This window comes from Callospermophilus lateralis, chromosome 1 (assembly GCF_048772815.1).
Source record: "Callospermophilus lateralis isolate mCalLat2 chromosome 1, mCalLat2.hap1, whole genome shotgun sequence".
NCBI classification, from domain to species: Eukaryota; Metazoa; Chordata; class Mammalia; order Rodentia; family Sciuridae; genus Callospermophilus; species Callospermophilus lateralis.
Genome location: NC_135305.1, coordinates 16,905,158 through 16,921,481, shown reverse-complemented (window position 1 = coordinate 16,921,481; position 16,324 = coordinate 16,905,158). Strand labels below are relative to the sequence as shown.

Below are 16,324 nucleotides of genomic sequence, written 5' to 3'. Positions count from 1 at the left end.
GGTCGTGAGAGCTAGGTCTTCATAATGGGCTTAATTCTTTATAAGAAGAGACCAGAGAGAGCTTCTCTCCCTCTCTATTCCACTCTTTCTTTCTCTCCCTGACCCCCTCCAATGTTGAAGTTTTCAGAAATATGAACTAATAAACTCCCTTATAGTTTAAGAAAATTTAAGATTGATCTCTGTTATTTGCCAACAAAACATTTTAATGAATAGAGGCCAGATTGATTTCCTTCTGCTTTTTTCAATTTCTTTTTGTAAAAAAAAAAAAAAAAAAAGAAAAAAAGAAAAGAAAAAGAAAAAAAGTAAACATAAGCTCTCAAAGTCTGAGTAAGTTTGATTATCTGCATGCACTTGATGAAGTTCAAAGGATAGCCATGCTTAGGAGTTCTAGGAAGACCTGGGAAAAAAAAGATAAACCCAGGTTGAGAAATAGATTTGTTCATCTCTCCTCCCTCCCCCAGCTCCTCCCCACAGCTCTCCTTTCTTTAGACCCTAGATCACCTTGTCAAATAAACTCTCCCTGTCCTATACAGAATCACTCTTAGAAAGCTGAATCCTGAGACTCTCTTTCCAAGATGTACCTCAGTGCTGCAAATCACCGCATACCTCTAAGCGATGGAAACAGCATTCCCATCATTGGACTTGGGACTTTCTCAGAACCAGCATTGGTAAGTTTCTCTTTCTCTCTGTTTCTTTTCTTTCTTTCTTTCTTTTTTTTTTTTTAACATTTAACTAATGAATAATTTGTAATTGATTTTGAGTCAATATCATTGTCTTTATAAAGAAAGCAACTTCCAAGGACTGCTGCCCTTTGCCTAAATGGGAATCCAACCAAGGGTTACACTGTATCTGCTCATGGTTAACTAATTTAGATTAGAAAATAGTATTTTTTTTCTTTCTTTACTGATATTCATCTGAATGCTAATAACTAGAGTGAACTAAGACATATCAAATTTGTGAGTTATGATTTATGGAGTTTTTTAAAAAGGTTATATTTAAGAATTTTTAGTTCAGCCTAACAAATCTTTAGTAATTACCTGCCATGCACTGAGCAATAGTCTATAGAAGCTTCAAATATGCAGAAAACACATCTCTGCTATCTAGGCATTAAACAGTCTAATGGAGGATGCCATTTCTCCAACAACTAAACAATCATAAAGGTCAGATCTCTGTTACAATGGAACTGTAAACAGTGTATCTCTGAAAACAGAAAAGAATTAAATTTGACCATGAGGATTGAAATGGGTTTCCTTTAAAACATGGTAAATTTCTGCTGAGAAGAACTCTTCATTACAGTTAACAATTACTTCCTTCTGTCCTGTTAACCATCTTTCTGTCCTGTGACAAAATGCCTGAGACAAAATACCTTACACAGAGGGAAGATTTATTTTGGTTCATGGTTTCAGAGATTTCAGTGTATGGTTGCTTGGCCCTGTCACTTTGGGCCTGTGCAACAGGAGAATATAACAGCTGGGTATATGTGCCAGAGCAGAGCTGCTTACCTCTTGGCAGCAGGAAACAGAGACAGAGAAAGAGCTTGGGCTCCCAATAGTCCCATTAAGGGCACACCCTCAATGAACTAACTTGCTCTTACTAGTCTCTCCTCCTAATGGTTCAGCCTTCTCCCAACAGCTCTCCTGGCTGGTGATAAAGCCTTTAGCACATGGTCTTTGGGGAACATTTGAGATCTAAACCTTAACATATGTGTAGAAATGCCATTAAAATCTGAATGATCATGTATGATTAAACTCTACAAGCTGAGTGTGAATTAGCTAGGCAGAGAGTCAGAGCTGAGGAAATATGGGAAGTCTGGAGATATAGGACATACGATGTGTCCAGGCAAAGCCATAGAGCTGCAACATGGAGTTAAGAACGGAGGAGATGGAAGGTGAATATGAAAAATTTGAAAAATTTTTGAAAAAGTTGAGACTGGAATACGTGCAGAAGAGTTCATGTCATTGTATAGAGCTGAGAAATCATCTAGAGCTTAGGGGCAGAGGACTAGCATCCCAGGATCTGTTTTTGAAAGATATTCCGGGTGGCAGCAAACAGAATGGAAGTCAGAGGAGTAAAACCAAACTCTAGGTGCCATGAATAGTTCGCTCTTGTATCACAACTCCACATCCACTGTAACTGCCCATACCCTTTTTTGTTGTTGTTATTGTTGTTTTGTTTAGTTTGGGGTTTTTTTGGTAATGCAAAGGAAAATCATTCATGTAGTAGTTTTAGGTCCTTGATCTTTGCCTCTTCTTTCTTTGCCTTTGTCTCGGACCTTGTCCAAAATCTTGGCTCCAACCAACATATATACAGAGATTACCAATCCATACTTAATATTCTGTTTGCTATATCTTCTTCATACAGCTATGGATTGGCTCTATCAGAATCCCCTGGGACACTCTGAACATACAGATCCCTGGGCCTCATCCCCAATGTCCTGAATCTGGATCTCTAGGGGTAGAGATTAAGAATCTTGGGGCTGGGGATGTGGCTCAAGCGGTAGCTCGCTCGCCTGGCATGCGTGCGGCCGGGGTTCGATCCTCAGCACCACGTACAAACGAAGATGTTGTGTCCGCCGAAAAACTAAAAAATAAAATAAAAAGAATCTTCACTTAACAAGATCCTGGGGTAATTCTGATGTACAAATGCATTTGTACTCCGTCTAACTAATGAGGTACCACTACACAGGTCATCTCCCCTTTCCCAAGGAATAGTTCTCCCAGCAAGTAGCAGTAACTCCCAGACACTGGAGGAGCCCCCAAATCAGAACACATACCTTCCTTCTGTCCTCGTTAGCATTCCTCCCTTTCTCCACATTGTTCCCAAGTAACTGCTGAGTTCTTGTTGCTTTTCTCTCCTGGTTTCCCAGTGCACCCCATCGCTGCCTTGGATTGGCTTTTGTTTATTTTGGGCTAATCTTCAAGTTTCTTTCCTTTCTAATTAACCACCCAGATGGAGACCACCAGAATCTTTCTAAAACTTCAATCTAGGCGTGCCACAGGTTGGCTTAATCATTTCAGTGGCTCCCTACCAATGTTTGTTGGGGTGACTCCCACAGTCCCTGCCCTGCCAGCAGGCTGTCCCTCTCTCCTCACAGTCTGGGTTCCCAGCAGCGCTCCAGGCTCCATTCCTGTGAGCTGCTGCCTTCTACCTGCGCTCCTGGGACTGGCTCCTCTGTGTAAAGCACCTGCAGCCGGACGTGTTCGCGCAGCCCCTTGCTCCCCTCGCTGTGCTCTGCCGGAATCACTGTTTCTCTGCCGTCTTCCTCTCTAGACGGTGAATCCGTGAAGAAAAGGGCCACATTCTGTTCAGCTCTATATTTTCTAGTATAATATGGTACCCTATATTCTAGGACAGTGCCTAGAATGTCATGTGGGTTCAGCCAACGCTTGTCCACTGAAGAACCAACTTGGGAGAGGTGTATGTATATGTGTGTGTGAGTGTGGATCAGAGGGCGTGGGTATGTAAGTGGATTGCAAAATATGAGCTAAAAATTTTCTGAACTTAACCATTTGACAGGAACCCTTTTAAGGTTTGTTGTTTTGTGTTGTTTTTGTACTGGGGTTTGAACCCATAGGGCGTTTAAACACTGAACATGGGGCGTTTAAGCACTGAACGGCATGCCTAACCAGCTTTTTAAAATATTTTATTGTGAAACGGGGTCCCACTAAGTTGCTTAGGGCTTTCCATAGTTGCTGAGGCTGGTTTTGAACTTGTGATCCTCCTGTTTCAGCCTCCGGAGCAACTGGGATTACAGGCATGTGCTACTGTGCCTGGCGGCCTTTTAAGGTTTTATATTACATATGTTTTCTAATTTAATCCTCCCCAAAGTACAAAGTCTGTACCAGTTAACACTGTTGACAGATAAGAAAAATGAGCCACAGAGATTAAATAAATGACTCCAAGTTTATAATGCTAAGGCACAGGGCTCTAATTTGAATCCACATAGTTTAAGTTCAGACCCTATGCTATGAATTCCATAGTATATTGCCTTTTATGAATATATCATATCAATAAAACAGCATATTTGTAACTATGATCTTCTATATATATTTCTGTAAATGAAAGTGTCTAGAGTGTGTGTGTGTGTGTGTGTGTGTGTTTGAATGTGTGTGTGTGTATTCTGACATTCAGTGGGACTCAACATGTTGTGTTTACCAATAAAAATGATTAAGAACTCGAGCATGGTAGTGCACACCTCTAATCCCAGGGACTCAGGAGGCTGAGGCAGGAGGATTGTGAGTTCAAAGCCAGCCTCAACAACTTACCAAGACCCTAAGCAACTTTGTGAGATCCTGTCTCCAAAAATAAGAAGGGCTGGAAGCATGGCTTGGTGGTTAATCACCCTGGGTTCAATCCCTGGCACCAAAAAACAAAACAAAAACAAGAACCTACTAGCTGCCTAGTAATATTAAATGCTAGGATGAAAAAATATTCAAAAGCGGTCATGTGCCAGTTCTCACAGAGCAGTGTAACTTCAGATGAAAAGACATACAGCAATCAGAGAGTAGACATAAGAAGAGTGCTCTTAGAAATGAGCACCAGGCACCAGGAGACTTGGGGCAGGGGTGGGGGAGATGAGGATGTAGAGAAGGGAGCATCTCAGAGCAGACTCATGGCTTTCTGTTCTGAGCCACACACGTAAACAACTCCTTATTTTTCTGCCCCAAGGATGATGAGGCAAAGGTAGAACCACCTGTACCCATTTCAATCATCCTGTAATAAAAGTGCTGACTTATATTAATTTCAGAATCAGTCTCAGTTCTAGAGGTGGCATTTGATGTCCAAATGTAGCCTTCTCTACTTGGCGTGCCTGAGATGATGCTTTTCAAAACCTTTTCATGCCAGGCTGAGGTTATCTCTTGAACTGAAATTTGTCCACCGTCCATGTGTATGATCAAGTCTATCAGTGTTTGTCCTGGGATCCCATCTGTTTTGATAGGGCATTTGGACTGTAGCTGGATGCCAGTGGAAGTGTCAGGGATGTCTTCAGAGGCACGTGGAGATGGGAGCAGAAATGGAGGCTGAAAATACAAAAGACAGTGTGGCCCCCAATCTGCCTGATTCATCCCCCACTAGAACATGTGAAGAGGGAAGCCGTGGGAAAGGAGCTTATGTGGAGCTGGTGAAGCCAACCAGCCCAGGTTCTCCTGCCTTACAAAGACTTCTTTCTCTGAATAGGTCCAACTTCTTGTAAGGGGTTCAGGGGATTGAAATGGAACCAGTGTTCAGTAGCACTAGCACCCTTGCTAGGTGGCCCTGGTTGAGATTTCTGTAGTCCATGGTGAGTTAGAATCTGAAAAGTGAACCTATATCTTTGCACAAGGAGAAGTCAAGTGCAAGTCCTTGAGTACCGAGGAGGAACGTAAAACAGGAGTCCATTTTGCCCCAGAGTTGGGGGAGATGGTGGGAGCTGGTCTGAGGACCTCAGAACCCCATCTCAGGGGCTATCCTTTCAACATTCTTCACTTTCTTCCTGCTTCCCATCTGTGCCCTCCCCTCCTCTCAACCCAGGGAACCTTGCCTCACCAGGGGAAGGCACAACCTTGCTTTTACACTAAGATTTCTTTCTTTCTTTCTTTTTGATTCGGATCTAAGTTTAAGCTTGGAGCAGGGTGAGGGTGGCTTCCCCAGCTCTGCCTGAAGAGTCCAGGGACCTGGCAGGAAGCTTACATAAGTGGTCCCAGGGAGCTAAGTCCATTTCTCAATTTTGTTCTTCTATCCCATTCTGATAGAGACATGAGTGCATGAAGGGTTCTATTTTTTTCTTTACTACAAGCAACACACACACACACAAACACACACACACACACACACACACACACACACACACTACAACTATCACTCAGGGGACTATTTTTGAGAATACAAAAGTTGCTGGGCACAGTGGGGCATGCCTGAGGCACAGGATCGCAAATTCAAAGCCAGCCTTAGCAACATAGTGAGGCCCTAAGCAACTCAGCGAGACCCTGTTTCAAACATAAAAAATTTAAAAAAGGGTTGGGGTGGGGATGTGGCTCAGTGGTAAAGTGCCTCTGAGTACAATCCCAGTACCAAAAAACACATGAAAACACAATAAGTAGAGCCTGATATCTAGATCACACACACCCTGGACATAACAAAAGGATCCAGTTGTCTGATTTTCAAATATTTTTCAGAGAATGCTGTAAAGGAATTATTCATTTTAAAGACAACTCATTCTGATTTTCCTAAAGCTGATATGGACTATTATTTTGAGGAACAAAAAAAAACAAAGGAAAAAAAAATCCAGTTAGTGTTTATTTGTTTCCCTTTTAGCATAGCGGAGATTGGAATTCTCTCCAGTTGCTATGACAACTGCACACTCACACTCCCTGCCACGGAAGCCTTGGCTTTCTTAGTGTTAGAAACCAGGCGCTAAGAACTGGCCCATCATGAGCTGGGTTAGATCTGACTCCCTGAGACTCCCATTTAGCAAGCACAGTAAGCATATTGGAAGGTGCCATGGGCACATCTGTGACTGGACACAAACTGGACAAGACACGTCATTCAGATGTCCCCCTGTACTGTGGCTTCAGACTGAATGACAGGATAGTCCTTATTCTTCTGATTAATTCAGATTAATAAAATGAACACAGATTTGGCTACCAAATTTTACAAAATATATGCATTTTGAAAAAAATCAAACATAACCCCAATGATCCTTCTTTCCTAAATCTATTGAGGTATCGTTGACACATAGTAAGCTGTATATATTTAAAGTACGCTGCGTGCTGGAGGAGGGGAGGCTCTGTCTCCACATACGGTCTACCATTCACGCTGTCTACAACAGCGTGGAATTGGGAATTGTTATGTTAGTTGTAAAACAAGGCAATGCAAAATTTCCTGATTAATGGTGGTTTCCCTTCACCTCAACCCCAAACTGCTTGTCATTTCAGACCAAAAAGGGGGACTGTGCAGCATCAGTGAAGATGGCCATCGACATAGGGTATCGGCACTTTGATGGGGCCCACCTCTACCAAAATGAGAATGAAGTGGGAGATGCCATCAGTGAGAAGATAGCAGAAGGGAAGGTGAAGAGGGAGGATATTTTCTACTGTGGAAAGGTGAGATCTTGCATTCACCCCCCTCCATCTCCATTTGCATTTCATGGCGCCTCTTCTCTTGGCTAAAGAAAGTTGGACTTCTCAAGACCTGTCCCTCCTCCTCAACTGCCAGATCTCAATCGTCCCAAGAATTTAGAGGACTGATTCCCCCTGCAGGTTAGGGAGAGGATCCTTGTTCATACATAGGCACTGATTTTAGGCAACTTTGAGCAAAGCCTGCTTTTTCTTTTGCACGTGACTATTTGTGCATCTATTGCTTTTTTTTTAGATTGAGATACAATTCACTGACCATAAAGTCACTCCTTTAAATCAGGTCTTTGGTTGTACAACCATCACCTAATTCCAGAACATTTTTTTTCACTCCAAGAAGAAACCCTCTGCCCATTAGCAGTCATTTCCCATTTATTCCTCCTGCCCAGTCACTAGCAAACACTGAAGTACTCTCCGTCTCTATAGGCTTCATATGGTGGACACTTCTCAGAAACAGAATCACACAATCTGTGGTCTTTTGTGTCTAGTTTCTTTCAGTTAGTATAATGTTTCCAAGGTTCACGCATATGAGACTGAAAATGTGCACACCTTATAACTTAACAATTCCTCCCCAGTACATATTCCAGAGAGCTTTTGTCTTATATGACTAATACCATTTGTAAGGGTGCCCACAGCCCTGCTGATTATGATAGCCCCAACTTAGAAAGAACCCAAAGGCCCACCAAGAATAGAAGAGGCAAATGCATTGGGATATATTCAAGCCAAGTACATAAGTAATGATGAATGAAGTCCAGCTAGAAGCACCAATAGGGTGGATGTGAATTTTGACAACCTGATAGGGGGAAAAGCAAGTTCTCAGTAGAATTCCCTTTATACAGAGATAAAAGGCAAAATTATACATTATTATTTAGAGATACATTCATAGAGAGTGAAACCTATAAAACCAGTCAAGGAAAAGATAAACACAAATTTTAAGATGGAATATCCTCTGCATAAGGTCCATAGTGGGCTTCTTAGACAGGTAAGGTTCTATTTCTTGACCTCACAAAAGTGGGGTAATGTCAGATGTTCATTTTATTTTTCAACTGTGTGTTTGTCTGTGTGTGTGTGTGTGTGTGTGTGTGTGTAAATAAACTCTTATAAGTACAGTTGGCCCTCCATATATATATATATTCTGAATTTGTGGATTTGACCAACTGTGAATATAAAATATTCAGGAAAAAAAATGCATCTGTACTGAACAAATACAGACTGTTTTCTTGTCCTTATTCCCTTAAAAAATACAGTATAACAAATACTTACATAGGATTTTCACTGCATTCAATCTTATAAGTTATTTATTGATTATTTAAAATATACAGGAGGATGTACATAGGTTCTATGCCAGATCCTCAGATTTTGGTATTCTTTGTGGGAGAAGGGTGGTCCTGGAACCAATATTCCTCACAGCAACTGAAGGATAACTGTACACTATGTTTAATTAAAATAGTTTGTATTTTTTAAAGATAAATATAAGATGACATAAAAATCATGCAAAACAGAATTTTTAATATTTTTGTATTATTGTATTATTTATTGGTTTGGGAGAAGTAGTAGTAAGTAGAATAACATTTTGTGGTGAGTAAGAGGGTTAAAAGGAAATACTTGAATAAGTTTAATAGACTAAGAAATTGAATCCATTTTTTAAATAAATAGATTTTGTTTAATAAAAGCAAACAAATATCAATCAAAAAATAAGTTCAGGGGCTGGAGATGTAGCTCAGTGGTAGAGTACTTGCCTAGCATGCACAAGGCCCTGGGTTCAAACCCCAGTAACACACACACACATGCACACACACACACATACACACACACACAAGTTATTAAGGTCACAAATACAAAAGCTAGCTGTGTAAACACCTGGGGCAGGTGTACCACATAATCCTTTAGCTTAACCTACTTTATAGCCATTTCTCATTATGATGGGTGCTGAAAGTAACATATAAGAAGGAAGGGGTCAAATTATCTTTCAAAATCCTTTAAATTGCCCTCAAGTACAGTTGTGCATATAACTGGATATTTGTGATGTACAAGATCAATAATGTGCTGAATATCATAAAGTACACATAAGAACATATGATAGTAATTAAACCAGAAAGGGTGTGTGTACCTGAGTTCACATCACAGCACAGGCTATGCCCCATAGGATCAGCTTTCACTGCAGCTCTACCGGTGCCTGAGAGGCAGTGGGACAGTGGTTAAGTGCACAGACCTTGGAGCCAGATTGGCTGTCAGAGTGCAAAACAATGTATACGATGCTCGTCCCAGATTCCCTGCTAGCTGTGAGCTACTTGGTATTGGTTACCATCTGTAAAATGGAGAAAATGATGTCAGCCACTTCATAAAGTTGTTATGACTTAACATTTATAAAGCACTTAAACATTATTTGGCATGATATCTGGCATGAATCTAATACTATAAGTATGTTGATTAAAAGCAAATTAAAATATAAAACAGGATTTTCCCTCGGATAGGTTGGCAGCAATAACAGTGAAGGGACCCACAGTAATAACTAAAACATTTTTTCCCACTATTCTCTCTGCATTGTGTTTTCTTCTCTGTGGTTTTAGGGCAGGAAAAAAATCATTGTCCAACACAGCAGCAAAAATTCAGATTTTACCTATTTTGCTTGTCTTTCTTGTGACAAAAGAGTACAAAAAGTCAAAACCTTTTTTTACCTTAAAAAAATCTTTGCATAAGATTGATGCTGTGAGATGATGTATTAATTTTTCCTGTGAGTCTGAGTACTCCTTGTCACTCGGATTTATATACCTAAGGGTATACATGCTGTTGTATGACAAACCAAACCTTCATTATGTAACATTTTAGAGATGAAGTAAATTCTTGTAGAAATTGGGAGAATTCCCTGGGTCTGTAAGAACAAAGCAGAACAAAAGAGCAAGGAAGAATCTAACGTTGTACAATAAATTTTGCCAGGTTTCTGTACCACCTATCACAAAGCAAAGGATCCCCTGAAGCCATGTGTATAATTATTTTCTTTACTCATTTGAAGGACACATTTTATCAAAATGGCATTAAAAAAAGGTGCCAGCCTAATTCACAACATCTAGCTAGATACATGTTCTCTGGTTACACATGAAGAAAAGTGAAAGCAACGTGGATCAGTTAGGAAATTAGCACAGGGTGACCAAAAGGCTTTGTCATATAATTGGGTTCTTTGCAGCCAGGTATGTCTTTAAGTGTCGTATACCATGTTCGGATACAGTGATGCTCTGGTGTCAAGAGTGTTACCCGCTCATCCGACACTCAGTTAACACTGCAGCATAGCCCTATTTTTGTGAAATGAGTGAATGGAATGTGCATGAATGCTTTGCAAAAAAAAAAAAAAATAGAAAGTTGCATTAATGTGAAAACAGCATGGACATGAATTCTCTCCCCTTGATTCTTTCAGCTGTGGGCTACAAATCATGTCCCAGAGATGGTCCGCCCAGCCCTGGAGAGGACACTCAAGTCCCTGAAACTGGATTATGTGGATCTTTACATCATTGAAGTACCCATGGCCTTTAAGGTGAGTTCAGATGCCTAAAGGTTAGGCCTGCACCCAGTGACCATGAGCCCACAGCTGTGTGCATGGGCCTTGTTCATTATCTAGCCACACAGAATGTTACGCTGTTTTATTTCCATAGATCAGAGTACTAACCTTCCCTGTCAAATGCCCAGAAAGGTTAATTTCACAGACTTGGGTCTGAACCCCAAGTTTATTGATTCTTAACTCAATGTGGTTTCTATTATACCATGTTTTTACAACTATAAATTCTTTCCATTAAACAAACAAGCAGTCCCTTGACTGTGATTCACATTTTTGTTGCCCAGAATCCAGATACACCCTTCTTCCTATTCACACAGTCATAAAAATGTCCTCATACAACATAATACAACACAATTTGTGCAACTGAAAACATACTGCCCCTCCCCGCTCCAATGGGAGACAACCTAAAGATAGTCATGTTTTTAGAGACAACTCCAAGGACAGAGCGTCTACATGTTATCTATTCCTCTAGGTCAAATGCCATCCTTGAACTTTCTCAATCTATAGATAACATTGATAATTTAACACACAGCAGAGCAGGAACAGTTTAAAATTTAATTGAAAGAAAGAGATTAAGAAATGAAATTGGCCACTTGTTCATAAGGTAAATAAGGTCCTGCTACAGGAAGAAGGAACTCTGCAGTGGCCAGAGTTCCTTTAGGCAACCAATTCAACTTGTACCCATTCTGTTCTGTAGGAGTACCATTCTGTTGTCTCTCTTCAGTGGTCACACACACAGAGTGCACTGATTTGGGGAAAATTCCCCTTTTGCATCCTACTTCATGGAAATATGGATTTGGAGGCTTCACAATTGTCCTGATAATTGCCTTTTTGTTAGTCAGCTAAGGATTTAATGGACAATAGATTTCTTAAAATATCTTAAAACTTTGATAGGCTTTCAGTAAATTCACTATCACTTTATGAATGAATAGTCTTAAACCTAGAAATCTTATAGGGTCACATTTCTCATATCTAATCCTTGGCCTGTGGGTTTCCCCCTCTTACTATAGAGCTTCCTTGCTTTGCTCATCTGCTTAGTCCTCAAATTAATGGCCTCCATCTTGGTCTCTGGCTCAAAACAATACAGAAGAGGAAAGCACAGATAATATGTTTTTTTTTTCATTCAATTTGCATCTCATTAGATGGTGCATGTCTGTTTGACAGGACAGCTGTGGTCTAAGATCTTGCTTTCAAAGAGACCTTGAGAACTAGTCTTCTCCCAAGGCCCTACTGAAAGCCAGTTCACCATATACCAGTTACCCTAACACCAGCCCACTGCATCTTGGGCTGATCTCATCACCTGCACAAGTCTGGAGAGACAGAACATTCACACAAGTGAAGCAGCTTTATTAGTCACAGATAGGCATCAAGGGACAACAGAAGCCTGGAATTCATGAGAAGCTAGTTCCCCAAGGCTAAGGAAAGCTGCCCAGAGCAGATGGAGACTCATTTACAAATGCCTGTAACTCCAAAAGGTGGGTTTTATAGCCCAGGGGAACATGCCTGATGGGCAAGAGCACTGCAGGAAACCCTGTTCTATGAGGGAGAGGAATAGGGACCAGGCTCTTCTGGACAGTTCCTCTTTTTCTCAGGATGCTGCATTCCCAGTCCATCCAACAGCTATTCTAGAGAACTACAAGCAAAAAAAAAAAAGGTGGTGGGGGGGGCTGGGTCAGCCAAGGTCGTCCAGTGACCATTCTTGCACCAATTTTATTTCCCACTCAATTTCCTTTCTGACTGCCTTGGCTGACACTGACTTCTCTAAGTCTGTGAGACTCAGATACCACCCTTTGCCATCTTGGGCTGCATCCAGAAGCAGGAAGAACCCACTTTTGTAAAACATCATAAAGTCACCATTTTAAATAAGGAAGTTGAGCCAAAAACCAAAGGAATGAGAGAGGAGGGAATAGGGATGGTAGAATACAAAGGTCACAGATGTCCACTGTAATCATTAATTAGAGGTCATTTGTGACAAATGATAAGGATCATGGGCTCCAGAGCCAGGCTGCCTCATCTGAATCCCGTCTCAGTCCCATAGGAGCCAGATGGCTTGGTTGAGTCATACCTAATCTCCTTCCCACAACACCTAAATATGGTGTTGTGGAAAGAATATGGGCTTTGGAGTCACCCAAACTTTTTGGCTTTATTACTCCCTAGAAGAATCACTCTTAACTTTCTGAACTTCAATTCCATTGTCAATTGTCACTCTTAACTTTTGGCTTTATTACTCCCTAGAAGAGTCACTCTTTCTGAACTTCAATTCCATTGTCAATTGCGTGAAAACAATAATAGCTAATTTGTGTCTACTTCGGGGAGTCACTAAAAGGCCATGTTCGGAGGTACTGACACAATGCCTGGCATTGAAGAGATAATAAAATAAGAGATACTATTATGAAATATTTGGGTGGAAAGGATGCTTAGCAATTATACACATTAATAATCTCATTTCAAAAAAGAGAAAGCTGAGCCTCAAAATCTTGAAGTCAGTTACTCATGTTCCAAGTTCAACAGATTTAGGGGTCAGACCCTGGGTCACGTGACGTGTGGTCAATGCCATGCTCATCTTTACACTCCACTGTCCCTTCTGACTTCTCCTCTTGAGCCTAACACCCAAGGACAGCATTGGTTTCTGGTATCATGATCTCAACTCTCATCTCACTCAGTTATTGTTGACTCTTGTTCAAATGGTAGATTTTTTTCTAAATCTGAGTCTTAAAATTTGGGGGAGAACTTGTATTTAAAAGTGATAAGATGAAGTTTAGCTGGGTACAGTGGCGCTTATCTGTAATCCCAACTATCCAGGATGCTGAGTCAGGAGGCCAGAGAGCTCAAAGCCAGCCTTGGCAACTCAGCAAGGCCCCAAGCAACTTAGGGAAACCTGTCAAAAAAATAAAAAATAAAAAAGGGCTGGGAATGTGGCTCAGTGGTTGAATGTCCTTGGGTTCAACCTGTGGTACCAAAAAAAAAAAAAAAAAAAAAGTTTACCTCTCTATGGACGAAATAACTTTTTAAAGTCTTTTTTGGAGAAAGCAAATAGAAAACTTGTATTTGTACTCTTGAAAGGATCAAAGCTCAGGGACACTGAAGATCAAACTAACAGTAAGAATTGACACAATATAACGATACCTCCCAACTGGGCCTGTAATTGGGAAATGAATATTTAAAGCTAAAACATCATAAGCTTTTGGATCTCATAATTTTCTAAGTGAAAAAAAATATTTTTTGTCAAAAATCTCAGTGTTTTTTGAAAGTGACAAGTTGATAAGCAGACATAATTCCAGAGCAACAAAATAGAAAAAAAAATTAGAAGACATTTTTAAAAGATGAATGAACAGAAATAAGAGTAAGTAGCATGGATTTTTGGAGGGCTGAATTAATGTTCCAATACTTCCTGACAGTGTAGGAAAGAGAAAAACCAACTTCTCAGGATAAAGCAGACATGGTGGAAGTTCAAGGGGAAATACCTAACATGGGTTAGGGTGGCTTGAAAGTAGCATCTGGGGAAGAAAAAAAATCATGTAACAGAACTCATGAAGGAGGAATAAGGTCATTTCAGAAGATGAGTAAAATGATAAAATGCAAAAGGCAAAAAATATGGAGGAAGAGTGGAGTAGAAATTTGGGTCATAGATGTTGAGAAAATCTGAGAGCTTAGAAATCAGAGATGAAAAATAATTAATTGAATAATAACGTACATCAAGGAGAAAGGAGACTGGTTCTTCCTTTCAATGACACAGGAAGAAACAGGAGAAATTCTCTTTGCTAAGAGAACAATGTGGAAAGTTATTACTAAGGGAAAGTTGAGTTTTGTGAAAGTAAGATGGTAGAGGAAAAAATGAGAAAAATATTTAAGAATAAAATGGGTATTGTCCAATTACTGCATTCCCTTCTCAGTCTGTTTTGTGCTAACAGAACACTCAACACTGAATCATTGATAGAGAACAGATATTTACTGTCTCCTAGTTCTGGAAGCTGGGAGATCTATTATCAAGGCATCTGAAAAGAGCTTTCTTGCTGTCAATGCATGGCAGAGGTGGAAGAGGAAAGACTGCAAGAGAACAAACTCACTCTTATAACTCCTTTTTATAATGGCATCTGGCTATACTCCTAACCACTTGTCATCGGTCCCCATCTCCCAGCACTGTTGCAATGGGGATTAAGCTTTCAACACATAAATTCTGGTAGACATATTCAAATGGTAACAGCTGCCAACAAGAGATTTCTATCAAAGTCAATAAAGGTCTCCATCCTGCCAAACCCAACAGACACTTTGATCCTCGTTGATCAACTGTGTTGATCTCTTTCAACACAGTTGTGTGTTCATCTCCCTCTTTAAATATTTTCCTCTTTCAGCTTGTATGATAATACATTCTCATGATTCTTTGACAGCTACCCTCTGCCAACCTTCAAATGTTGTTATGCCCACTGCTCTTTCTGCCACAGTCTTGTCTTACTGGCCTCACTCTCTTCCCAGGACCAACAGTGTTTAGCTTCCAACGTCAGATGAGGTTCTATATGCTCAGGGTGGAAATGGATAGGACCTAGGCCTACTATCTCTGTAAATTGATTCCACCCACTCTCACAGCCTTAAGACCATTTTACAGGCTGATGAGTCCCAAATTTAATCTGTAACCATGATCTCTTTCTGAACCCTAGGCTTCTCTGTTCAACTGTCTCTCCAAATACTCCCTTGAATGTTGTCTAATGGTCATTTCAAAGTCAAACAGAGACTAAGGGTGTAATTCAGTGGTAGAGCTTTTGCCTAGCAGGCATCCCTAAATTCAATCCACAGTGCTACAGGAAAAGAATAACAGATTGGTCAAAACATCCAAAATATTTCTGGGTGTGGTAGTTCATGCCTGTGATCCCAGCAACCCAGGAGGCTGAGGCAGGAAGATTGTAAATTTGAGGCCATCCTGGGCAACCTAGCAAGGCTCTAAGCAACTTAATGAGATCCTGTTTCAAAAAATTAAAAAAGGGCTGAGGGTGTAGTTGAGGAGCTTGGTGCTAGATCATTCCTGGGTTCAATCCCCAGTACTGGAGAAAAAAAAAAAACACTCTTGAATCTTGGCCCCAACCTCAGGAAATGATTACCACCATTCAGCTAGAGAGATTAGGAATTATCCTTGATTTCCCTCTGTCCCTTATTGCCACCACTTCACCTCATTTCCAAGCCAACATTAAAGGTATTGGGCCCCCTCCTAGTTTATATGTTAATCTCTTCTCTTATTTTCATCTCTACTGCTCTGGTTCCAATCCAGAGCCAGACCCTGAAATGAGGAGGTACAGGAGAGTGAGTTATTATGACCTGCAACTGGGGAACACCCATAGGGAAGTGAGGAAATGTGATTGGGATAAAAGGAGTCAAGCAGAGGTGTGACAGAAAAAGTCCTCCAGAAAGCAACTTTGACTCAAGGTCCTGGGAACCTCTAGCCAGAGTTGGCCACATCTCAGAATCACTTGATTGAGGAACAGCAATACTTATACCTCTGCAGCTCTAGGTCAAGAGCTGCCCCCGGTGGGTGTCAATTCCTGGGCACACCCCATGTGAGGAAGCAAACAGGTTCTATCAGTCTGAGGTCTGTCTTCTAACAGATTCAAGCAGGTGCTGGCTGTGGGTAGTGAAAGCAGAGCATATGCAAAAATGGTAAAGGCATCTTAGT

The 16,324-nt window shown here is 40.7% G+C and overlaps 1 protein-coding gene across 3 annotated transcripts in view; it reads left to right on the top strand.

Annotated features, from left to right (window-relative positions):
• The first annotated feature begins 575 nt into the window (after positions 1 to 575).
• Akr1d1 (aldo-keto reductase family 1 member D1) overlaps positions 576 to 16,324 on the top strand; it is a 40,576-nt gene continuing 24,827 nt past the window's right edge. For 2 of the 3 annotated variants that reach the window (XM_076860224.1, XM_076860222.1), the window contains exons 1-3: positions 576 to 668; positions 6,915 to 7,082; positions 10,525 to 10,641. In XM_076860224.1, the coding sequence (XP_076716339.1) occupies positions 576 to 668; positions 6,915 to 7,082; positions 10,525 to 10,641 (378 nt within the window). Of the gene's footprint in view, positions 673 to 4,478; positions 4,494 to 6,914; positions 7,083 to 10,524; positions 10,642 to 16,324 lie in introns of all 3 variants that reach the window. The other variant, XM_076860223.1, reaches the window with a different exon arrangement.